Below are 26,744 nucleotides of genomic sequence, written 5' to 3' on the forward strand. Positions count from 1 at the left end.
AGGATGGTCTAGGCCTCATGAGACGTCTTGGCGAAGACAACAAGCCCGGCGACAGCCGGGGAGAGCGACCCCTGGATGGAGGAGAGGTTCGCCTGGTCCTGCCCCGTCCAAACACGGTGAGCCGGATTGTAGACCGGACCGTGCACGCTGTCCATCAGTGCGGGGGGCAAGGGAGAGAGTCGTCGACGTAGCCAAGCAGGTAATGGCTCCCAAGGAGCGGAAGAACCTGCGCACGCCAGAAGATGTAGTTGTCGGACGACAACTTGATGGTGATAAGGTGGCCGAAGTGAAACGGCGGCGGCGGTGACGATCCCTTCAAGGAGACGGCCTGGGGTGAGGGAACCATAGAGGCCGTCAGCGTGACCTGGGACGCGGCCGGACGAACCAAAGGCGCGGGGGCAGATGGCGTAGCAGCCGGGCCCGACGCCGACAGCCCCGCCATCAAGGCGGACTCGGGCGCCACCGGCGATAGCTACGGGATAGCACCCGCAAGAGAAGAGGCGGGCGACACAGCAATGGTGTGCACCGCGAGCTCGCGCCCGAATGACGACGACGCTGGAGGAGTCGAGAAGAAGGAGCCTACGCTCCGAGTCCTGAGCGGGGCCGGCACAGCGGCGGTGTCCAGCGGGAGGGACAGCAGCGCCGCGAGGGAGGCCGACAGGAACCCCGCGGTGGTGGAGCCGGACGTGGCGGCGCTCGACATGGCGGCGGCGCGATTGGGGACGCGGCCAGACGAACCAGAGGCGCGGGGGCAGATGGCGCTGCAGCCGGGCCCGACGCCGACAGCCCCGCCATCAAGGCGGACTCGGGCGCCACCGACGGTAGCTACAGGATAGCACCCGCAAGAGAAGAGGCGGGCGACACAGCAGCGGTGTGCACCGCGAGCTCGCGCCCGAATGACGACGACGCTGGAGGAGTCGAGAAGAAGGAGCCTACGCTCCGAGTCCTGAGCGGGGCCGGCACAGCGGCGGTGTCCAGCGGGAGGGACAGCAGCGCCGCGAGGGAGGCCGGCAGGAACCCCGCGGTGGTGGAGCCGGACGTGGCGGCGCTCGACATGGCGGCGGCGCGATCGGGGACGCGGCCAGACGAACCAGAGGCGCGGGGGCAGATGGCGCCGCAGCCGGGCCCGACGCCGACAGCCCCGCCATCAAGGCGGACTCGGGCGCCACCGGCAGTAGCTACGGGATAGCACCCGCAAGAGAAGAGGCGGGCGACACAGCAGCGGTGTGCACCGCGAGCTCGCGCCCGAACGACGACGATGCTGGAGGAGTCGAGAAGAAGGAGCCTACGCTCCAAGTCCTGAGCGGGGCCGGCACAGCGGCAGTGTCCAGCGGGAGGGACAGCAGCGCCGCGAGGAAGGCCGGCAGGAACCCCGCGGTGGTGGAGCCGGACGTGGCGGCGCTCGACATGGCGGCGGCGCGATTGGGAGCGGCAGCGGTGAAGACGGCGGCGGCGGCGGTGCGTGTATTAGGGTTTAGCGGAAGCGGTCGTAATCTAGTGTGATACCATGTGATTCGACTATCAAGCTGCCACTGCAACAACTGGCCATGGTCTAGCGATCTTCCTCATTCAAAAGGAGGAAGATCCATCCAAATTTATTTATTTTCTGAAGAAAAGGAGTCTCTCCATGCCCCATTTTATTGAAAAACGAGGCAACCAGACTAAGGACAAGAGATAACCCCGTTGCTTGGGCCGAGCCAAAGTAGCCGAGGCAAACTACAAACATATGATAACCTCACAATACAACTTAAGCAAAAGAACTCCTATTGATAGGATGTCGCCAGAACAAGCAACAAGACATGCTGAACTTTATTACTCCCCCCTAAAGAAATATAAGATTGTTAGTGATCTAAACGCTATTATATTTATATACAGAGGGAGTACATATCAATCAGAATAGCTACCGCGGAAAGCTTGGTGCTGCCCCTCAAACCTACCCACATGATATGTCGGCTCCGCGCTATTATGAGAAGTTCTCCTCTTCTGAGAACTTCTGATGATTTTGAGCCCAAAGTTTCGAAATTCTGAGAAAAAGCGACAAACCCAAGTCATGAAAACAAATATCATTGTGCAACATCCATAAGGTCCAGCGGATTTTGAGCCCAAAGTTCAGATAAACCAATCACATATCGAAGGATTAAAATTCAAAATTTTATAAATGACTATAGATAGATTGTCATTAGCATTTCCAGATAAACAAATCATAGTCATTAACATGTTGCCTTTTAGATGAATTGTCTCTACATAAAAAATTATTGTGAAAAGCCAACCAAAGAAAAACCAATAACATTTGGGAGGGAAGCCTCCCGAGGGGCGCTGCCGGCAGTCTCCTGTGCGTCCCTGAAACAGATGTGTTGCAGACGCAGGCTTGGGGCCATGCTCGCCTGGGCTGCGTGCAGCCGAACGGAGACGCGCGACCACGATCGAGCCGAGGGGACGCGCTCCAGAGCCGAGGGAGGAAGCCAGCGTCGGCGTCCGTCGGATGCATGAGCAGGACAGGTGGCGGCAGATCAGGGTACGTGCACGCGCACACACACAAGACGGGGTTTACACACGGTCTCCACAAAATAATTGTTCCAGTTTTTTCTGAGAAAAAACATTTATTTCGGTGGTGCAAGGGGGTCAAGCTGGATCTTTTTTTTTTTGCCCATTTTTCTTACATGACTTGCTTGGCGCGGTTGGTGTGCTACATGCGCCGATGATGGACTGGAAAAACTCGTGATTCGGTCGCGCGGGTCCTCCGTCTTTTTACAGAATACAGAGAAAATAAGGGTTTGCAGTGAATAAACAAACGCATGCAAGATGACTAGATTCCGCCCCCACACGGCAAAAGTGTGTTCCACACTTCTGTTCATATTCAATTGCGTTTGGAAGCTCCCCTACCTCCTGCCCGCCTCCCCCTTCTTCCTCCGCCACGGTACAGATGGAACTCGATCGACGCTGGAGTGCGCCCTGGAGAGCGTGCGGATGATGTAAGCCCTTCTTCTCCGACCAGCAGATCAACAGCCACTTCATGGGCGCCGTGAGGAGGACGGGGCTGGACATGAAGGACGTCTGCGACAGAGGCGTCGTGGAGAGGACGGTGAGGGAGACCATGGAGTCCGACGAGATCAGAGGGGTGGCCCAAACTTATTCTAGCAAGAGGAATTCAGTCTGTTGAGTTGACACCATTTCAAGGCAATTCCCCACACAATTATGTTCTTGTGTCTAAACTCAAATGTACCAACTTTTACTTTGGTAATCACGCCGTTCTACTACTTTGTAAGATAAGAGGAAAATTCAAGTATGACCGGTTAAGTACGTGTACTTAGGTTCAGCATAAGTATAAGTTTCTGCTTTGAAGAGCCCCTTTGCAACGTTACTCAGAAGGTGACAACCAAGATCGCGGCCAGCGTTGAGCTGCTACAAAAGCTCAGAGACAGAGCAGAACAACGTAACGCGCCGACGGCTCCAACTCGGGAGCAAAACCGGAGAGAACACCGTCCAGCGGAAGGGCGAGGACAACCGGCAGCGCGGCCGACGAGCTGACGGCGGTGCGCAGCGGGGCGGAGGAGGGGAAGAGGGCATGCAGACTACAGAGGATGCGCAGGCCTCGCGCGAGAGGAGCAGCTTGGCCTGGTGATTCGACGTCCCGTCCATCCGTGTCCGACTGTGCTGTTGCTCCGACTCCGGTCGTGGCCGCAAGCCCGATTTCGACTTGCTTTGCTGGTCCTGGTGTACGAGCATATATAAATTGAAGAGAGGGCCAGGCCATGGTGTACCAGCATCGCAGACAACCGCTTTGCGTTCCTGATTTTTCGTTGGCGAAAGAGCAGCGGCTGCGTGATCGTGATCCTCGGGCCAGCAGTAGTAGAACGATCCGCCTCATCGACGCAAAAGCGCCGCCGGGATCGATGAAGCTTCTTCCGGCCGCCCTCGGCCTCGTCCTCCTCCTCCTGCTCGTTCTGAATCCCAATGGCGTGGAGGCCCGGCCAGCCCCGGCCGTCGGCCATCAGAAGAAGGCCTCGAGCGCTACCTTCTTCGTCTTCGGGGATGACTTCGCCGACAACGGGAACCTCCCTCTGACCGACCCAGTCACCGAGATGTCGCGGCAATGGGCCTACCCCTACGGCTCCAACTACGTCGATGCCGATGGGTTTCCGCGGCCTAATACTCCGTCCGGCCGTTTCTCAAACTACAGAATTCAGTCGGATTTCATCGGTAAGTACTAGTACTATGTTGTAATGTTACCCTAAAAAGGTACTCTGCTATATTTTAATCTCATGTTATACTGTAATTCATGGTGCATCACAATTAACCCTACTCGTTTGTTTTATTAATAACTTGCAGCAACAATGCTGGGATTGGAGGAAGCCCCTCCGGCGCATGCCCGCACGGCAGAGAAAACCTGTGACCCATCGGGCATGACCTTTGCTACCGGTGGTGCAGGCGTGTTGGACAGTACATTGCACGAGGTCTCCATCCTTGCCAAGCAGGTCGACACTTTTAAAAAGATGGTCAAGGACGGGACCATCACGGAGAATCAACTGAGTCGCTCTGTAGTGCTCGTGGCCTTCTTCGGTAATGACTATGCAGGCATCGGCGTCATTGGCCTAAGTAGTCCCAACAATGTGAGTATCGTATCAACGCACAATGTATATATGCATACACGAATTTGAACTAATTTGTTTGTGCATCTTACTAACTCATAATTTCCATGTATGCAATGTAGATTAATGCTTATATTGGGAAGGTGACAAAAGAGATTGCAACTAATGTGGATCAATTGTTGAAGCTTGGGGTGACAAAGGTTCTTGTCAATAACTTGCACCCTATCGGTTGCATGCCATCACACACCCGAACCAACAACTACACCACGTGCGATATTTTTGAAAACTTGGGTGCAACCATCCATAACGATAATCTGAAAAAAGTTATGACATCAAAGAATGTCTATATCGTCGATGTGTACACCGCCTTCACAAATATTGTGGATCATGTGGCAGGTATGTATCTACAATTCTGCATGCATTCAAAAATGTCTCATTATTTTAAAATTATCTTAATCTAATTAGATGGGGTTTGATCGTGTACTTGAAGTACTTTATCTAAACACTTTTTATTTCATGTGTATTAATGTAGGTAAAGGCTCAGAGCTGTCTAAACAATTCAAGCGCAAACTATCGCCATGCTGCGAGAGTTTGGACTCGAAAGGTTACTGCGGACAGCAAGATGAGTCATCCTCGAAGCTACTGTACACTGTGTGCGACAAGTCGAACAAATTCTTCTATTGGGATGACATGCATCCAACCCATGCAGGATAGGAGGCTGTCATGAAACAATTGGAAAAACCGTTGAGGGAGTTTGTAAATCAAGCCTAGGTAGCTAGGCCTTATGTATTTGTGTAGATCTTTGTATCCAGATGACAGCCTTCTCATTGTATTTGATAGTTTCATGTATTTCAAAGACTGGGATTTTTCCGATTCCATGATGAATATTATATTGTATTTGCACTTTTTTTGTGAAAGACTATATTTATAAGAAGTAACTATTGTCATATGTCACATCTACAATAAATATGTGTTCTAGCTATACAAACTGAGTACTTGCCTATATACGGCCCAATATATAAGCTCAAGGCAATTCCATACCGGTTGAATTTTTTGTTGTCGGCTTTGTAGTCTACCGGGTTGGCGCCTTCTATAGATGACAGGCGCCTTGTCTTTGAACTCGGGACTAAGGAGGGTAAATTTGCTTATGAATATGGGTATTTGTGGGTATCCACTTCTTTATGTTCGTGTGCAGTGCTCAAACCCGCTCAACTAGTCGTGGGTATAAAAACATGGCATAACTCTATACCCGTGCAACCAGATCCAACAGTCCGATTGATGGGTTGATAGCTTTTTCTTCGAACAATCCGTCGCGGTTCACTAACCTATTGCCATCTCAGAGTCCCTTTTTCCAAACATCCAAAGTTCACTAACCCAAGTCATGGCGCAGCCGCTGAGGCTGGATGTCACCGGGGTGGGGCCTTCGTCATCCGAGTTGGAACAGCTCGTCCGCTTCATCAGGGAGCTCAGCAGCATCTGGTCTTGTCTGAAGCCCAAGGTTACTGAAGACTAGCACAGGCTACGTTGGCCTCTCATGCACTACATGTAAAATAATGGCAATTCTTGAGTTGTGTGGACCGATCATGTTTTTCTCAGAAAAAACTATGCAGCGCGATCAACATGCAATTCACTTGTGGAGATGCTTCATCAAAGAGTAATTTGATTTTTTTTTTGAGAAATCTCGCCTTCTTTACTGCTCAATAATTAAAGATACAATGTTTTGGTCATGAGGAGACCCCAACTAAACATGACGACCTATACCTAAATTACAACCAAACTTGACGAGATTATGCGCTTCGAAATTAAAAAGTCTACGTTCATGAGTGAAAGTACATGAAATCATATCATTTTTTCTAGCAATTATTTCCTGGATGATGGCACCATGATATCCTCCCGACCCTTGCTTAATGTTCTTCACCACTTCCTCACAATCTGAAGCAACGTGCATCATCTGAATTCCCAGGTCCTCTGCAAGTGCAAGAGCTTCTCTACACGCAAATGCTTCGAGAAGAGTCAGGTCAATAATACCTGCATACACAACAAGAGAAGAGCCCAGGTAAAGCCCGGTGCTATCCCTGCATACTGTTGTTGCCACTCCACAATGGTCATGCCGACCTACAGCTCCGTCGACATTGATCTTTGCTTTGTCCCCCATCGGAGGCAGCCACCTCTGGACTTCTGCCACCCTAGGACCCGAGCTCGCACCAGGAACCCTGCTTGTTGCTGGTTTATGCAGTCCTCGCAAATCCATCAAATATGAGTTAATGAATGAATTTGTTTGACTTGGGCTCTGAAAAATAGCTTCATAGACCGATTTCCGTCTTGTGTACCAGATAGAGACTGGCACACCACTCACTGCCGACAACAAATAGACCATAGTGGTGTGCCAGTCTCCACAGGAATATTTTCACTTTAGATGGAACCAAGAACCTCCAAAGCGTAGTCCAATCTTCCTCCTGTCTTGAGTTATTCGACGCACCACTTCTCCCTTCAAGCCAGTCTTCCCGCTGCATTTTGGTTTTGATAATGAATTTGTATGCAGAGCTAATAGAGAAAACACCCTTCCTACTTGGGTGCCACGCCCAAAAATCCTCCATATTCCGTGTGCACACCGGAATTTTCAAAATAGTGTCCGCATCGACAGGCAGAAATACACTACAGATGTAGTTCACATTCCATTGTGCTGTAGCTGGAATTAACAACTCTGAAACTTTAGATGGAGGATCAGCCACACGACATAAAATTGGTCTTAGTGATGATTCTTTTGGTAGCCAATTATCTGTCCAAATATCCGTTGATTGCCCATTGCCAATCCTCTTGATGATACCTTGCTTCAAGATTTCTCTGCCGTCAAGAATTGCCCGCCAAATTTGAGAGGGGCGGGAACCAAGTTCTGCCGACAGAATAGACCCTTCTGGATAGTAGCTCGCCTTGAGAATCCTAGCACTCAATGATGTAGGCTCCTACAACAACCTCCACGCCTGTCGTGATAATAATGCAAGGTTAAAAAGTTCCAAATCTCGGAAACCTAGCCCTCCCAAATACTTGGGTCTCGTCATCACTTCCCAAGAAACCCATGCAGGTTTTCTTTTTCCTTGCTTACATCCCCACCAAAATTTCCTGATAATGCTGTTAATATGTTTGCATAGTCCCTGTGGCAACCTAAAACATGACATAGAATATACCGGGATCGCCTGTGCAACCGATTTAATCAAAACATCTTTGCCACCTGCCGATAATATCTTACCCATCCATCCTTTGACTTTATCCCAGATGCGATCACTTATATATTTGAAAGTATCCTTTTTTGAATGACCCACATTAGTGGGCACACCCAAATATTTGTCAGTTAAAGATTCATTTGGTACTTGCAAATGCCCCTTCACCGCATCACGGACAATCTATGAACAGCCTTTACTGAAAAATATAGAAGATTTTTCTCTATTCACCCTCTGTCCTGATGCCAAACAATATGTTTCCAGTAGGTTTGATACCTCCTCCGCTCCATTAACACTTGCCCTAAAAAATAGCAGGCTGTCATCCACGAATAAAAGATGGTTCACCGACGGAGCCGATGGGGCCACCTTGATTCCACTGAGTTGTGATAACTGATTTTGAGATTTCAATAGGCACGAAAGGCCCTCCGCTGCTAACAAGAAAAGGTATGGAGAGATAGGATCTCCCTGCCGAATTCCACGAGATGGCTTAAACTCTTCTAATTTAGTTTCGTTGAACATAATAGAAAAAGAAATAGAAAAAGAGTAATTTGATGTTCAACAGCACTGGCGGAGCTTAAGCAAGGCTAAATGGGCCATGGCCTGCCCAGCTCTGGACCTCCACCTCACATTTATAGCCAGACTATCCAGCCCATCAAGCCTGCTAGTAACAATCCCTTGCTGCCAGGCCAACCCAGCCCGCCCAGCTTTTCGGAGCAAGCTCCGCCACTGATATTTGCACCTATCATTTAAGCCTTGTAGGGTCCCATGATGCTATGGTGTTAGTGTGATTGCAAGGTCTGGAGCTTCTTTTTATTTATTTGTCCTTGTTCATATGTGTAGCATCCAAGAATATACAGATGATAAGCGGCAAAGAAGCGGTGAAATCTGAAGAGACAAATCATCATTGTAGGTGTTACTGCAGAGCAGATGTTGCTTTTTCAGAAGAAAACACATGGCCTTAACATTTCACTTTTCAATGCGGAGATTTATCTGTGGATGATAAATGTCAAAGAAAGGATTGTAGTAGTACAAAGAGGCAGACCCTCGCTGGAAGTGTTAGGCCATCTTCGATGCCGATCCTTAAAACGTCCGCACACATTCAAATCATGTTGTTCGGACGTGTTATGTCATCCAATGCGAGTCTGTATCTGTCCGCAGGGCGGTCTAGACACACTTTCTCTCGCAAACCAAAGACAAATGTGGAGGCTTTGCGGGCATCTGGACCGTACCCAAGCCCGCATCTGGCCGCCCTGGCTCAACCAAACCCCCTCCCTTACCCGCGCGCGCTTCCAGTCCGAAACGGTCAGTTCCACATTAATTTCGGACCAGAGCGTACTTGACCTCTCACTAGCGCCGGCATTGAAGCGGTGTGTCGTAGAGAGAGCGCCACCTGATGAGGACAGGAACCTGGGGTAGGGTAATAGGCCTGACCTATACGTCCTACCTAAGGTCCTTGTCCTAAGAACAAAGAAGTTCAAGAATCAGAAGAAGGGATCCAGCAAAGGTGTCGAGTGAAGTCCACTCGACCTACCATTCACTCGGAGACCTCTCTTTATCCAGGTCACTCGACCATGAAACCACTCGACATATAAGAAGACCTAAAGCCACTCTACGCAGCAATGGTCGGGTATTTACTCATATATTTAATGAACATTTGTAGCACTTCAATACAGGTGTTACCTGTAATGCAACCCCTTTATGTACATTGAATCCTATGTAACGAAGGGGAGCTGGGGTCCTGGCGCACTCTATATAAGCCACCCCCTCCTCTGGGACAAGGGTTCGCACCCTCTGTAACACACACGCTCATAATCCAGTCGACCGCCTCCGGGCTCTGAGACGTAGAGCTATTACTTCCTCTGAGAAGGGCCTGGACTCGTTAAACCTGTGTGTACAACTCCTCCATAGCTAGGATCTCGCCTCTACATTCCTACCCCCATTCTACTGTCAGACTTAGAACCACAACAGTTGGCGCCCACCGTGGGGCAGGTGTCTTAGCGATTTGTTGGAGAAGTTGCAATTTTTCCGATCCCCTTCATCATGGTTTCAGGCGGAGGTTTGGCTGAGGGCCGCGAGACTCGTCTCGGCGCGCTCGTGTTTGTCGCCGACGACTCCGCTTGGCTTCAGGAGGCTCCACTCTACGTCGACGCACTCCCCATCCGCGGGGTAACCCACTTTCGTGCGTGCGTCCGCGGCGTCCTCCTGCGGCAGCCGTCGACCCAGTATCGGTCGGCTCCTGTAGCTTCCCCCCTCCCTGCAGCCCGCCGGAGCAAACGTTCCGATCGATCGAGGCTTCAGCGGTGGGTGAGGCATGCGGTGGCTCGCCAGTCGTCCACCCCCCAAGTCACGGCAATCGAGCCCGACGAAACTCTCTACGGCTTGTTCGACTGGCTCCATAGAGACTGCATCCGAGTGCCACAGTAGCGACCCCGCGGCGGAAGTCTTGATGGTCAATGGACCACGTAGTCCTCCTGGCTTCACCCGCGAAGACGGAGGCAATGGTGGCAGTGATCCGTCGCATGTCCACGAAGAGTACCGACCCGAACCCCTCTCTTCGCAGAGGAGGGAGGAACTTCACCGCCGGAACATGGATGCACTTCACACTCCCATCGTTGGAGAAACACCCGAGGCCCAGGCCTTAGAGGAGGCGCGCCTGGCCAACTTGGTTGAGCGCACTCGACTGGAGAACCTCCAGCGCGCACTTGACGAGCATGCTCGGCAGCGTGCTCCCGAATCTAGTCGACGTCAACTTTTTCCACCTCCGACTCAGGTATACCGAACTCCAATCCAGAATCTCGCAGCTGCGGCCCGAATAGCGGAGTCAATCCAACCTTCCCAGACAGAAGCTAGTCGAGGTTTGGTGCAGATCCGGGCCTTGCTCCGAGCCGCGGGAGAGTAGAATACAGTTGTATCTTAGTCGCGGAATAGGATTCACAGCAGATCCGTTGTTGCAGGCACAGTCCAGTCGGCTCACAGCCCAAGATCGCCCTCGAGGCGTGAGGGACATGGAGACCGACGAGATCAGTACAGAAACCGTGAGCAGTATGATCATCGACTCGATCATGATGATCGTCTTCGAGTGCCCACGCCTTCCCGAAGGAGTGGATCATACGTGCCTCGGCACCTGGATGACAGACGCCCTCACAGTGGTGGGCGAAGAATTCCAGTCGACCCCAGGGAACCGGGCTTTGATGCGAGATCTATTCTCGTTCAGGGTCTGGTCGACAAGAACAGAGCTCACAGAGAAGGCCCCGACAGAGATTTTCCAACCAGCAGCAGAGTGCATGTCTCAGGCCCAGAGTGCTTCAGCAGAGCCATCAGGTCTGCGGTGATTCCTCCCAACTTCAGATTCGTGACTGGAGTCAGTAAGTTCACTGGTGAGTCCAAGCCGGACACTTGGCTCGAGGATTACCGAGTGGCTGTACAGATCGGTGGCGGCAACGATGAAGTGGCCATGAAGCATCTTCCTTTGATGCTAGAGGGCTCGGCCAGGGCGTGGCTGAATCAGTTAGCTCTTGGTAGTATTTATACTTGGGAAGATCTTGCTCGAGTATTTGTCAGAACATTTGAAGGTACTTGCAAGCGGCCAGTAGGGTTGACAGAATTACAATGTTGCATTCAGAAACCGAATGAAACTTTGAGGTATTATATCCAGAGATGGATCACGTTGCACCACACAGTGGAGAATGTGTCAGATCACCAAGCAATTTGTGCCTTCAAAGAAGGCGTCAAGTATCGGGAGTTGAATCTGAAATTCGGTCGGACAGGAGATGACTCTGACTCGGATGATGGAGATTGCCACCAAGTACGCCAATGGTGAAGAAGAAGACCGACTCCGGAGTGGCAAGCACAAAGCAGCCGCCCACGAAACCGGAGGAGGAAACTCCAGTCGAAAGCAGAAGCGCAAAGCCGAGCCAGCCGCTCCTGGTGAAGCCTTAGCCGTGACTCAGGGGAAGTTCAAGGGGAAACCTAAAGGACCGTTCAACCCCAAGAAAGTAAAAGATCAAGATGGAAATGATGTGCTGGATTTACCATGCCACATTCACACCAAGAAAGATGAGGAGGGTAATTTCATTTACCCAAAGCATACCACTCGACAGTGTTAACTCCTAATCCAGCAATTCCGGGAGAAACAGCCCAAGGAAAAGGAGAAGGAACCAGACAAAGTTGAGGATGAGGAGGAGGACGATGATGGTTACCCCCACGTCAATTCCACTCTGATGATTTTCGCTGATGTTGAGAGTAAGAGTCGACTGAAAGTCATCAACAAAGAAGTAAACATGGTAGCCCCGGTGACACCCAGTTATTTGAAGTGGTCTCAGACTGCCATTACATTCGACCAGTCTGATCACCCTGCGCACATAGCCACCCCTGGCAGGCAAGCGTTGGTGGTCGACCCAGTGGCCGAAGGCACCCGATTGACTAAGGTTTTGATGGATGGTGGCAGTGGCCTGAATATACTATATGCGGAGACGCTGAAAGGAATGGGCATTCCGATGTCCAGACACAGTGAAAGCAATATGAGTTTCCATGGAGTCATTCCAGGCAAGAAGGCTGCATCACTCGGCCAGATTGCTCTTGACGTGGTTTTCGGTGATTACAAGAATTACCGCAAAGAAAAGTTGACATTTGAAGTTATGGATTTCCAGAGTGCTTATCACGCTATTCTGGGCAGGCCAGCTTATGCACGTTTTATGGCTCGACCATGCTATGTGTACCTCAAATTGAAGATGCCTGGTCCTAAGGGTGTGATCACTATCACTGGCAATAGAAAGAAGGCAGAAGAATGCTTCTAGAAGGGCTCGAAGATCGCCGATGCACAGATGATAGTAGTGGAATTGCAGGAATATCATAAAAATGCAGATCCGAGTGATTTGCTGCGAGCTAAGAAGCCTGCCACAGATTCAGCATTTCAGTCGTCCGGTGAAACGAAACCAATTCATGTTCACCCGACTGATCCCAATGCTGCTCCGACCCACATTTCAACAACACTCGACTCCAAATAGGAAGAAGCGCTCATCCAGTTCCTCCGTGAGAACTGGGACATCTTTGCATGGAAACCTTCTGACATGCCAGGTGTTCCCAGGGGAGTGGCTGAGCATCGTTTGCGAGTCGACCCAAAAGTGAAACCAGTCAAAGAACATCTTCGACGGTCCGCCGTACAGAAGAGGAAGGCAATCAGTGAAGAAGTGGCTCGGCTTCTGGAAGCTGAGTTTATCCGAGAGATTTACCACTCCGAGTGGTTAGCTAATGTTGTCATGGTCCCAAAGAAGGATGGCTCACTTCGCATGTGCATCGACTTCAAACATATCAATCGGGCCTGCCCGAAAGATCACTTTCCTCTCCCTCGCATCGACCAAATAGTCGACTCGACTGCGGGGTGCGAGCATTTGTCCTTTTTGGACGCTTATTCCGGGTACCATCAGATCCGTCTCTACGGACCCGATGAGATAAAAATATCTTTCATCACCCCATTTGGGTGCTTCTGTTATGTCACTATGCCGTTCGGTTTGAAGAACGCTGGAGCCACATTCATGTGGATGATTCAGAAGTGCCTGCTCACTCAGATCAGTTGGAATGTGGAAGCATACATGGATGACATTGTGGTCAAGTCACGTAAAGGTTCCGACCTATTGGCTGACCTTGTTGAAACCTTTGCCAACCTCAGAAGGTATGATGTCAAGCTTAATCCATCAAAGTGCATGTTTGGAGTTCCAGGCGGAAAATTACTCGGTTTTCTCGTCTCCGAACGAGGGATCGACGCTAACCCAGAGAAAGTGGGTGCCATACTCCGGATGAAACGCCCTGTGCATGTGCATGATGTCCAGCAGCTTACTGGTTGTTTGGCCGCCCTAAGTCAATTCATTTCTCGCCTCGGTGAAAAGGCACTGCCTCCTTACCGACTGATGAAGGAGTCAGATAAGTTCGAGTAGACTCCTGAAGCTAATGCAGCATTTGCAGAGCTTAAAGCCCTGCTTTCCACCCAGCCGGTGCTTGCTGCCCCAATCAGCAAAGAGCCTTTACTGCTTTACATTGCAGCCACTGGACAAGTCGTCAGTATAGTACTTATGGTCGAGCGGGAAGAAGAAGGAAAAGCTTACAAAATTCAGCGCCCAGTATACTATGTTTCTGAAGTTTTGACTCCATCAAAGCAAAGATATCCACATTATCAGAAGCTTGTTTATGGGATCTATATGACCACGAAGAAGGTTGCACATTACTTCTCTGATCACTCCATTACAGTCGTCAGCGATGCTCCGTTATCACAGATTCTGAATAATAGAGATGCAACTGGTCGAGTGGCAAAGTGGGCGATTGAACTCCCTCCCTTAGATATCAAGTTCGAGGCAAAGAAAGCTATCAAGTCCCAAGCAATAACAGATTTCCTCGCTGAGTGGATAGAACAACAACTGCCGACTCAAGTACACTCGGAGCACTGGACCATGTTCTTTGATGGTTCCAAGATGCTGAATGGTTCGGTGCTGGGGTAGTACTGGTATCCCCCGAGGAGACAAGCTCAGATATGTCCTCCAGATTCACTTTGATTCCTCCAATAACGAAGCAGAATATGAAGCACTCTTGTATGGGTTGCGTATGGCCATTTCACTCGGCGTCCGTCGCCTCATGGTCTATGGCGACTCAGATTTGGTAGTCAATCAAGTGATGAAGGAGTGGGACGTCAGAAGCCCAGCCATGACTGGTTACTACAACGCAGTGAGAAAGTTGGAAAAGAAGTTTGAGGGGTTAGAGCTCCATCATATCCCCCGACTGAAAAATCAAGCAGCAGATGATTTAGCAAAGATAGGCTCCAAGAGAGAAGGCATTCCCAGTAATGTGTTCCTGGAGCATATCCATACACCTTCAGTTCAAGAAGATCCCTTCAATGAAGAACCCCCGCAGCCTAAGAGTGCCACAGATTCGACTGAAGTCGAGGTCCCAGTCGTGGTCGACTTGGTCATGGAGGTGTTGGTCATCACTCCCGACTGGACAGTACCATACATTGCATATATCCTTAGGAAAGAGATCCCATAAGACGAAGAAGAGGCTCGACAGATCGTTCGTTGATCCAAGGCCTTTACTGTAATAAGAGGACAACTGTTCAGAGAAAGTGCAACTGGGGTTAGCCAGAAATGCATAACACCATAAGAAGGCTGAGTGATCCTCCACGACATCCATTCGGGGACCTGTGGTCACCATGCGTCCTCTCGGACCATTGTGGCTAAAGCATACCGAGCTGGATTCTATTGGCCACGAGCAAATGAAATGGCGAAAGATATAGTCGATAGATGTGAAGGCTGCCAGTTCTACTCCAATATGTCGCACAAACCTGCATCAGCCCTGAAGACCATCCCACTCGTCTGGCCCTTTGCGGTTTGGGGATTGGACATGGTTGGTCCACTGAGGACTGGTAGGAGCGGCTTCACTCATGTGCTTGTAGCAGTCGATAAGTTTACCAAATGGATTGAAGCCAAGCCTATTAAGAATCTTGAAGCTAGTACTGCTGTCAGCTTCATCAGAGAGTTGATTTTCAGATATGGGGTTCCGCACAACATCATCATTGACAACGGATCGAACTTCAATTCTGATGAGTTCAGAACCTTCTGCGCCTCACAAGGCACACAAGTCGACTATGCTTCAATCGCCCATCCCCAGTCGAATGGACAAGCAGAAAGAGCAAATGGCCTAATTCTCAAAGGACTGAAACCCCGACTAATGCGAGATCTCAAGCACGCAGCAGGCGCCTGGGTTGATGAGCTTCCATCAGTTCTTTGGGGATTGAGGACAGCTCCTAATCGGTCGACTGGCCGAACTCCATTCTTCTTGGTCTATGGAGCTGAAGCTATTTTACCGAGTGACTTGCTTCATAATGCACCACGAGTTGAGCTCTTCTCTGAAGATGAAGCAAAACAAGCTCGGCAAGACGCAGTCGACCTCCTGGAGGAGGAAAGAGAGATGGCCTTGATCCGGTCGACCATTTATCAACAAGACTTGCGTCGATTCCACGCTAGACACGTGAAGGGTCGAGCCTTTCAAGAGGGAGACTTGGTTCTTTGAGTGGATCAGCAGAAACCACACAAGCTCACGCCAGCCTGGGAAGGTCCCTTCATTGTCACCAGAGTGCTCCACAATGGAGCATACCACCTTTACAGTATCGAGCATAAGAAGAATGAGCCATGGGCTTGGAACGCGGAGCTGCTCCGCCCCTTTTATACTTAAGTACTCGTTCGAATAAAATGTAATAAGAAATACCTTTGTAATTTGTTTATCAAAGACAAGAGCCTTACAGTCCTCTGGCACGATTGTTGTTGCTTTTGTTTACGTCTGAAAACCCCCAGTGGGTGACTTAGCTGCGAATTTGTTTCGCCTAAGTTCGAAAGAAAATCCTACCGAGTGGTGAGCCAGCCTCCCACTCGGGGGCTTAGCTGCGAACCCGTTTCGCCTAAGTTTTCAAAATCCTACTGAGTGATGAGCCAGTATCCCACTCGGAGGCTTAGCTGCGGTCCAGTACTCGCCTAAGTTTGTAAAATCCTACCGAGTGGTGAGCAATCCTCCCACTCGGGGGCTTAGCTGCAGTCCAGTACTCGCCTAAGTTTGAAAAAATCCTACCGAGTGTTGAGCAATCCTCCCACTCGGAGGCTTAGCTGCAGTCCAGTACTCGCCTAAGTTTGTAAAATCCGACCGAGTGGTGAGCAATCCTCCCACGAGGGGGCTTAGCTGCAGTCCAGTACTCGCCTAAGTTTGAAAAAATCCTACCGAGTGGTGAGCAATCCTCCCACTCGGAGGCTTAGCTGCAGTCCAGTACTCACCTAAGTTTGTAAAATCCTACCGAGTGTGAGCAATCCTCCCACTCGGGGGCTTAGTTGCAGTCCAGTACTCACCTAAGTTTGAAAAAATCATACCGAGTGATGAGCCAGTCTCCCACTCGGAGGCTTAGCTGCGGTCCAGTACTTGCCTAAGTTTGTAAAATCCTACCGAGTGGTGAGCAATCCTCCCACTCGGGGGCTTAGCTGCAGTCCAGTACTCGCCTAAGTTTGAAAAACTCCTACCGAGTGGTGAGCAATCCTCCCACTCGGAGGCTTAGCTGCAGTCTAGTACTCGCCTAAGTTTGTAAAATCCTACCGAGTGGTGAGCAATCCTCCCACTCGGGGGCTTAGCTGCAGTCCAGTACTCGCCTAAATTTGAAAAAATCCTACCAAGTGGTGAGCAATCCTCCCACTGGGGGGCTTAGCTGCAGTCCAGTACTCGCCTAAGTTTGTAAAATCCTACCGAGTGGAGAGCAACCCTCCCACTCTGGGGCTTAGCTGCAGTCCGGTACTCGCCTAAGTTTGAAAAAATCCTACCGAGTGGAGAGCAACCCTCCCACTCGGGGGCTTAGCTACAGTCTAGTACTCGCCTAAGTTTGAAAAATCCTACCGAGTGGAGAGCAACCCTCCCACTCGGGAGCTTAGCTGCAGTCCAGTACTCGCCTAAGTTTGAAAAATCCTACCGAGTGGAGATCAACCCTCCCACTCGGGGGCTTAGCTGCAGTCCAGTACTCGCCTAAGTTTGAAACACATCCCTATCCGCAAGGACGGCGAGGTGCAGGTCAACTGCAACCTTCTCCTTCGGAGCTAGGCCACAAGTACAATGTGCGCTCCATCCCTATCCGCAAGGACGACGAGGTGCAGGTCGATTGCAACCTTCTCCTTTGGAGCTATGCCACAAGTACAATGTGCGCTCCATCCCTATCCGCAAGGACGACGAGGTGCAGGTCGACTGCAACCTTCTCCTTCGGAGCTACGCCACAAGTACAATGTGCACTCCATCCCTATCCGCAAGGATGACGAGGTGCAGGTCGACTACAATGCGTGCTTGATACGTCTCCAACGTATCTATAATTTTTTATTGCTCCATGCTATATTATCTACTGTTTTGAATGTTTATGGGCTTTATTATACACTTTTATATCATTTTTGGGACTAACCTATTAACCCAGAGCCCAATGCCAATTTCTGTTTTTACCCTGTTTTAGGGTTACGAAGAAAAGGAAAACCAAACGGAGTCCAATTGACCTGAAACTTCACGGAACTCATTTTTGGAAGGAAAGAAGCCCAGAAGACTTGGAGTGCACGTCGGGGGATCTGCGAGGAGGTCACGAGGCAGGGGGCGCGCCCTCCACCCTCGTGAACCCCTCGTGCTCCCCCTGACGTATTTCTTCCGCCTATATATCTCCATATACCCTAAAAACATCCGGGGGGCACAATAGATCGGGAGTTCCGCCGTCAGAAGCCTCCGTAGCCACCGAAAACCAATCTAGACCCATTCCGGCACCCGGCCGGAGGGGGCAATCCTTCTCCGGTGGCCATCTTCATCATCCCGGTGCTCTCCATGACGAGGAGGGAGTAGTTCTCCCTCGGGGCTAAGGGTATGTACCAGTAGCTATGTGTTTGATCTCTCTCTCTCTCTCTCGTGTTCTTGAGATGGTTCGATCTTGATGTATCACGAGCTTTGCTATTATAGTTGGATCTTATGATGTTTTCTCCCCCTTCTACTCTCTTGTAATGAATTGAGTTTCCCCTTTGGAGTTATCTTATCGGAATGAGTCTTTATAGATTTGAGAACACTTGATATATGTCTTGTCGTGCGTATCTGTGGTGACAATGGGATATCACGTGATTCACTTGATGTATGTTTTGGTGACCAACTTGCGGGTTCCGCCCATGAACCTATGCATAGGGGTTGGCACACGTTTTTGTCGTGATTCTCCGGTAGAAACTTTGGGGCACTCTTTGAGGTTCTATGTGTTGGTTGAATAGATGAATCTAAGATTGTGTGATGCATATCGTATAATCATACCCACGGATACTTGAGGTGACATTGGAGTATCTAGGTGACATTAGGGTTTTGGTTGATTTGTGTCTTAAGGTGTTATTCTAGTACGAACTCTAGGGCTGTTTGTGACACTTATAGGAATAGCCCAATGGATTGATTGGAAAGAATAACTTTGAGGTGGTTTCGTACCCTACCATAATCTCTTCGTTCGTTCTCCGCTATTAGTGACTTTGGAGTGACTCTTTGTTGCATGTTGAGGGATAGTTATGTGATCCAATTATGATATTATTGTTGAGAGGACTTGTACTAGTGAAAGTATGAACCCTAGGCCTTATTTCCACACATTGCAATACCGTTTACGCTCACTTTTATCATTCGTTACCTTTCTGGTTTTATTATTTCAGATTACAAATACATTTATCTACTATCCATATACCACTTGTTTCACCATCTCTTCGCCGAACTAGTGCACCTATACAATTTACCATTGTATTGGGTGTGTTGGGGACACAAGAGACTCTTTGTTATTTGGTTGCAGGGTAGCTTGAGAGAGACCGTCTTCATCCTATGCCTCCCACGGATTGATAAACCTTAGGTCATCCACTTGAGGGAAATTTTCTACTATCCTACAAACCTCTGCACTTGGAGGCCCAACAACATCTACAAGAAGAAGGTTGTGTAGTAGACATCAAGCTCTTTTCTGGCGCCGTTGCCGGGGAGGTTAGTGCTTGAAGGTATATCTTTAGATCTTGCAATCGAGTCTTTTAGTTTCTTGTTTTATCACTAGTTTAGTTTATAAAAGAAAACTAAAAAATGGAATTAAGGTTACCTCATATGCTTCATCTTTTTAATATCCATCATGAAATAAGGATTCCGATAATTGTGCTCAAGTGCTAGAAGAAGAATGCATTAGAATGTTTGGCACTAAATATTTGAATGATGAGCATGATTGCAATGTTGTTACTATGAATTCCTTGAATTCCTTGAATATCTATGAATTCCTTGGGGAAGCTATGTTTGATGAAGATGATATTTTTTGTCCCCCAAGTTTTGATGAGCAAATTTATTATGATGAAAGCATGCCTCCTATCTATGATGATTATTGTGATGACACGTATGCTTTAAAGAATAATGATAACAATGAAACTTGTCATCTTGATTTCAATTTTCAATCCCATGATAGTTACTTTGTTGAGTTTGCTCCCACTACTATTCAAGAGAAGAATTTTGCTTATGTAGAGAGTAGTAAATTTTCTATGCTTGTAGATCATGAAAAGAATGCTTTAGGTGCTGGTTATATTGTTGAATTCATTCATGATGCTACTGAAAATTATTATGAGGGAGGAATATATGCTTGTAGGAATTGCAATAATATCAATTTTCCTCTCTATGTGCTTAAAGTTTTGAAGTTTTGCTTGTTTTACCTTCCTATGCTAGTTGATTATTGTTCTCATAAGTTGTTTGCTCACAAAATCCCTATGCATAGGAAGCATGTTAGACTTAAATGTGCTAGTCATATTCTTCATGATGCTCTCTTTATGTTTCAATTCTTATCCTTTATGTGAGCATCATTGAAATCATCATGCCTAGCTAGGGGCGTTAAACGATAGCGCTTGTTGGGAGGCAACCCAATTTTATTTTAGTTCCTTGCTTTTTGTTCCTGTTTAGTAATAAATAATTCATCTAGCCTCTGTTTATATGTGGTTTTATGCTTTTAATTAGTGTTTGTGCCAAGTAGAACCTTTGGGAAGACTTGGGGAGAGTCTTGTTGATCATGCTGTAAAAAACAGAAACTTTAGCGCTTACGAGAATTGCTGCCATTTTTATTCGGAGAGTGCTATTTAGTTAATTATTTTTTAAGATGATTAATAGATAAATTCCTCAGGTCCATAAATTTATTTGAGAATTTTATGAGTTCAATAAGTATACGTTTGATCCAGATTACTACAGACTGTTCTGTTTTTGACAGATTCTGTTTTTTTCATATGTTGTTTACTTATTTTGATGAATCTATGGCTAGTAAAATAGTTTATAAACCATAGATAAATTGGAATACATTAGGTTTAACACCAATATAAATAAATAATGAGTTCATTACAGTACCTTGAAGTGGTGATTTATTTTCTTATACTAACGGAGCTTACGAGTTTTCTGTTAAGTTTTGTGTTGTGAAGTTTTCAAGTTTTGGGTAAGAATTTGATGGACTATGGAATAAGGAGTGGCAAGAGCCTAAGCTTGGGGATGCCCAAGGCACCCCAAGGTAATATTCAAGGATAGCCAAGAGCCAAATCTTGGGGATGCCCCGGAAGGCATCCACTCTTTCGTCTTCGTTCATCGGTAACTTTACTTGGAGCTATATTTTTATTCACCACATGATATGTGTTTTGCTTGGAACGTCAATTTATTTTGTTAGGATTTTCTTGATTTTATTTAGAACAATGTTTTTCATCTTTTATTTCAATAAAAGTGGCATTGATAGCCTTTACTATGCCTATGTTACAAGTCCACATGTTGCTGTTTGCAAACAGAAAGTTTACCGCTGTTGCAATAATTCCCTAGAAAAGTAAGAATTTGATAAAATGTTGAAACCTTTTGCATATTAAGATCTGATAAATTTACTACAGTGGGAATTTTCTTTCATAATTTTTGGAGCTAGGGAAGTATGGATGTTGCAGCATTCTTTACAGACTGTCCTGTTTAGGCAAATTGTTGTTATGTTTGCATTGTTTGCATATGTTTGCTTCTTTAATGATTCTATTTGAGGATAGGACAATTAATTATGCAGAGGCATTTAGTATGCAATGTTGAATAATAATTTTAGTGATTTTCTATAGTAGAGTATGATAAGGTTTTGCCAATGGTTTATACTAACTTATCTCACGAGTCCTTGTTGAGTTTTGTGTGGATGAAGCTTTTGAGATTTAGGGAGACCGTGATATGAGAGGAATTAAGGAGACACAAAAGCTCAAGCTTGGGGATGCCCAAGGCACCCCAAGATAATATTTCAAGAGGTCTCAAGCGTCTAAGCTTGGGGATGCCCCGGTTGGCATCCCACCTTTTTTCTTCAACAACTATCGGTTAGTTTTGGTTGATCCTAAGTTTTTGCTTCTTCACATGATGTTTGCTATTCTAGATGTCATTTTATTTAGTTTTGCTTGCTGTTTGAATAAAATACCAAGATCTGAAATTTTTAAATGTTAGAGAGTCTTCACATAGTTGCATAATTATTCAACTACTCATTGATCTTCACTTATATCTTTCAAGGTAGTTTGTCATTTGCTCTAGTGCTTCACTTATATCTTTCAGGGTAGTTTGTCATTTGCTCTAGTGCTTCACTTATATCTTTTAGAGCATGGTGGTAGTTTTATTTTGAAGAAATAGATTAAATCTCATGCTTCACTTAGATTATTTTGAGAGTCTTAATAGCATGGTAATTTGCTTAAAATCCTAATATGCTAGGTATTCAAGATTAGTAAAAACTTTCATAGAGTATTGAATACTAAGAGAAGTTTGATGCTTGATGATTGTTTTGGGATATGGAGATAATAATATCAAAGTCGTGCTAGTTGAGTAGTTGTGAATTTGAGAAGTGCTTGTATTGAAGTTTGCAAGTCCCGTAGCATGCACGTATGGTAAACGTTGTGTAACAAATTTGAAACATGAGGTGTTATTTGATTGCCCTCCTTATGAGTGGCGGTCGAGGACGAGCGATGGTATTTTCCTACCAATCTATCCCCCTAGGAGCATGCGCGTAGTGCCGAGGTTTTTGATGACTTGTAGATTTTTGCAATAAGTATGTGAGTTCTTTATGACTAATGTTGAGTCCATGGATTATACGCACTCTCACCCTTCCATCCTTGCTAGCCTCTTCGGTACCGTGGATTGCCCTTTCTCACATTGAGAGTTGGCGCAAACTTCGCCGGTGCATCCAAACCCCGTGATATGATACGCTCTTTCACACATAAACCTCCTTATATCTTCCTCAAAACAGCCACCATACCTACCTATCATGGCATTTCCATAGCCATTCCGAGATATTATTGCCATGCAACTTTCCATCATTCCGTTCATCATGACACATTCATCATTGTCATATTGCTTAGCATGATCATGTAGTTGACATCGTATTTGTGGCAAAGCCACCGTTCATAATTCTTTCATACATGTCACTCTTGATTCATTGCATATCCCGGTACACCGCCGGAGGCATTCATATAGAGTCATCTTTGTTCTAGTATCGAGTTGTAATCATTGAGTTGTAAATAAATAGAAGTGTGATGATCATCATTATTAGAGCATTGTCCCAAGTGAGGAATAAAAAAAGAGAAAGGCCATAAAAAGAGAAGGCCCAAAAAAAGAGAAAGGCCATAAAAAAAGAGAAGGCCCAAAAAAATGAGAGAAAAAGAGAGAAGGGACAATGTTACTATCCTTTTACCACACTTGTGCTTCAAAGTAGCACCATGATCTTCATAGTAGAGAGTCTCTCATGTTATCACTTTCATATACTAGTGGGAATTTTTCATTATAGAACTTGGCTTGTATATTCCAACAATGGGCCTCCTCAAGTGCCCTAGGTCTTCGTGAGCAAGCAAGTTGGATGCACACCCACTAGTTTCTTTTGTTGAGCTTTCATACATTTATAGCTCTAGTGCATCCGTTGCATGGCAATCCCTACTCCTTGCATTAACATCAATCGGTGGGCATCTCCATAGCCCATTGATTAGCCTCGTTGATGTGAGACTTTCTCCTTTTTGTCTTCTCCACATAACCCCCTCATTATTCTATTCCACCCATAGTGCTATATCCATGGCTCGCGCTCATATATTGCGTGAAAGTTTATAGGTTTGAGATTACTAAAGTATGAAACAATTGCTTGGCTTGTCATCGGGGTTGTGCATGATGAGAGCATTCTTGTGTGACGAAAATGAAACATGACTAAACTATATGATTTTGTAGGGATGAACTTTCTTTGGCCATGTTATTTTTAGAAGACATGATTGCTTAGCTAGTATGCTTGAAGTATTATCATTTTTATGTCAATATGAGCTTTTCTCTTGAATCTTTCGGATCAGAATATTCATACCACAATTAAGAAGAATTACATTAAAATTATGCCAAGCAGCACTCCGCATCAAAATTCTGTTTTTATCATTTACCTACTCGTGGACGAGCAGGAATTAAGCTTGGGGATGCTGATACGTCTCCAACGTATCTATAATTTTTGATTGCTCCATGCTATATTATATACTGTTTTGAATGTTTATGGGCTTTATTATACACTTTTATATCATTTTTGGGACTAACCTATTAACCCAGAGCCTAGTGCCACTTTCTGTTTTTTACCCTATATTAGGGTTTCGAAGAAAAGGAAAACCAAACGGAGTCCAATTGACCTGAAACTTCACGGAACTCATTTTTGGAAGGAAAGAAGCCTAGAAGACTTGGAGTGCACGTCGGGGGATCTGCGAGGAGGTCATGAGGCAGGGGGCGCGCCCCCCTGGGCGCGCCCTCCACCCTCGTGAGCCCCTCATGGCCCCCCTGACGTACTTCTTCCGCCTATATATCTCCATATACCCTAAAAACATCCGGGGGCACAATAGATCGGGAGTTCCATCGTCAGAAGCCTCCATAGCCACCGAAAACCAATCTAGACCCGTTTTGGCACCCGGCCGGAGGGGGAAATCCTTCTCCGGTGGCCATCTTCATCATCCTGGTGCTCTCCATGACGAGGAGGGAGTAGTTCTCCCTCGGGGCTGAGGGTGTGTACCAGTAGCTATGTGTTTGATCTCTCTCTCTCTCTCTTTCTCGTGTTCTTGAGATGATTCAGTCTTGATATATCATGAGCTTTGCTATTATAGTTGGATCTTATGATGTTTTCTCCCCCCTCTACTCTCTTGTAATGAATTGAGTTTCCCCTTTGGAGTTATCTTATCGGATTGAGTCTTTATAGATTTGAGAACACTTGATGTATGTCTTGTCGTGCGTATCTATGGTGAGAATGGGATATCACGTGATTCACTTGATGTATGTTTTGGTGACCAACTTGCGGGTTCCGCCCATGAACCTATGCATAGGGGTTGGCACATGTTTTCGTCATGATTCTCCGGTAGAAACTTTGGGGCACTCTTTGAGGTTCTATTTGTTGGTTGAATAGATGAATCTAAGATTGTGTGATGCATATCGTATAATCATACCCACGGATACTTGAGGTGACATTGGAGTATCTAGGTGACATTAGGGTTTTGGTTGATTTGTGTCTTAAGGTGTTATTCTAGTATGAACTCTAGGGCTGTTTGTGACACTTATAGGAATAGCCCAATGGATTGATTGGAAAGAATAACTTTGATGTGGTTTCGTACCCTACCATAATATCTTCATTCGTTCTCCGCTATTAGTGACTTTGGAGTGACTCTTTGTTGCATGTTGAGGGATAGTTATGTGATCCAATTATGATATTATTGTTGAGAGGACTTGCACTAGTGAAAGTATGAACCCTAGGCCTTATTTCCACACATTGCAATACCGTTTATGCTCACTTTTATCATTCGTTACCTTGTTGTTTTTATTATTTCATATTACAAATACCTTTTCTACTATCCATATACCACTTGTTTCACCATCTCTTCGCTGAACTAGTGCACCTATACAATTTACCATTGTATTGGGTGTGTTGGGGACACAAGAGACTCTTTGTTATTTGGTTGCAGGGTTGCTTGAGAGAGACCATCTTCATCCTACGCCTCCCACGGATTGATAAACCTTAGGTCGTCCACTTGAGGGAAATTTGCTACTGTGCTACAAACCTCTGCACTTGGAGGCCCAACAACGTCTACAAGAAGAAGGTTGTGTAGTAGACATCAGTGCTCCGTCCCTATCCGCAAGGATGATGAAGTGCAGGTCGACTGGAGTCACCACCTCAGAGCTGCATCTCAAGCACAAAGATTATTCCGAGCGAAGAACAAAGTCCACTCAAAGGCAAACGCAAGCATATTTAGAAATAAACCAAGTTCGGATAAATCCTAAAGTACCGGACAACAGATCAAAAGTATTCGAGCATCAAGCCCGAAGAAGTTTAATGGTTACATAATCACTCGGCATTCCGAGGCAAATAACAGTGAGGCATAATGTTTTTTCGGTCATGCATCAGGAGAAGGACTGGCTGGGTCGCAGAAACTGTCAAGGTCAATGTTGTCTGCAATGCGAGTGGCGGCATCAAGGAAGGTGTCCATGAAAGACTGGAAAGTGTGCCTCTTCGTGTTAGCAACCTTGAGTTCTGCCATCTTGTCTTATTTGATGTCCTTGCAGTGCACTCGGACCAAAGACAACGCGACATCAGCACCACAGCAAGCGGATGACTTCTTCCATTCTTGCACACGCTCGGGGATTTGATTCAGTCGAGTTATCAAGGACTCAAGGTCTTGAGACAGTTCCGCCTGAGGCCAGACTTCAGCATCAACCTGAGTCATCGCAGCTTTTAGGCGGGCAAGATAAGCAACCACACTGTCCATACGAGATTCCAACCGCAGCACGTTCATCGCAACATCATCCTTGACTGGACAGTTTATGGGATCAAGATCCGTCTCGACCCGCCCAGTTTCTGCTTCAAAGTCTTGGCAAAATTCTGCACAGTCGAGTGAATGGTGAGTCGATGGTATAATTAGACTTGGCAGTCGACAGAAATAAGACAGATTAATCAGTACCTTCAAGTTTCAAAACCAGCTTTGCAGCAAGCTGGCCCAGATAAGACTCCAGTTTGCCATTCTTGGCCTTGAGACCCCCAAGCTCGTCGGTCAGTTTCTCCTTGTCCTTCTTCAGTTGCTCGACCTCCCGATTGGCGTCAGAAACAACAGTCTTCAGCTTGGAGTTTTCTTCTTCTAACTTGCCGACTGAAGCAAGCTTCTTGTCAGCAAGTGTTGTTTTATCGCGCACCTCCTTTTGTGCTGCAGCAAGATCGAGATCCTTCTTCTCCAAAGCCTACTTCATTTTCTCTAAAGAAACAACATTCTTCAGACGGGCTTGGAGTTGGCGGTTTTCACTATGTACATCTGCTCGAGTGGAGTCACTCGGTTCAAAAAATGGAAAGCAAAAGTGCCAGTAGTGGGATATACAGTTAGCGATTGGTTAC

General features: G+C 47.0%; 1 protein-coding gene across 1 annotated transcript; it reads left to right on the forward strand.

Moving 5' to 3' along the window:
* The first annotated feature begins 3,772 nt into the window (after positions 1–3,772).
* LOC123152209 (GDSL esterase/lipase At5g03610) lies at positions 3,773–5,508 on the forward strand. The gene is made up of 4 exons (XM_044571815.1): positions 3,773–4,200; positions 4,330–4,610; positions 4,712–4,985; positions 5,122–5,508. Exons 1-4 carry the CDS (start codon positions 3,894–3,896, stop codon positions 5,301–5,303), a joined length of 1,044 nt encoding a protein of 347 aa, XP_044427750.1. The 5' UTR covers positions 3,773–3,893; the 3' UTR covers positions 5,304–5,508.
* Positions 5,509–26,744: the final 21,236 nt, after the last annotated feature.

The sequence above is a fragment of the Triticum aestivum genome, chromosome 7A (genome assembly GCF_018294505.1).
Source record: "Triticum aestivum cultivar Chinese Spring chromosome 7A, IWGSC CS RefSeq v2.1, whole genome shotgun sequence".
Classification (NCBI taxonomy): domain Eukaryota; kingdom Viridiplantae; phylum Streptophyta; class Magnoliopsida; order Poales; family Poaceae; genus Triticum; species Triticum aestivum.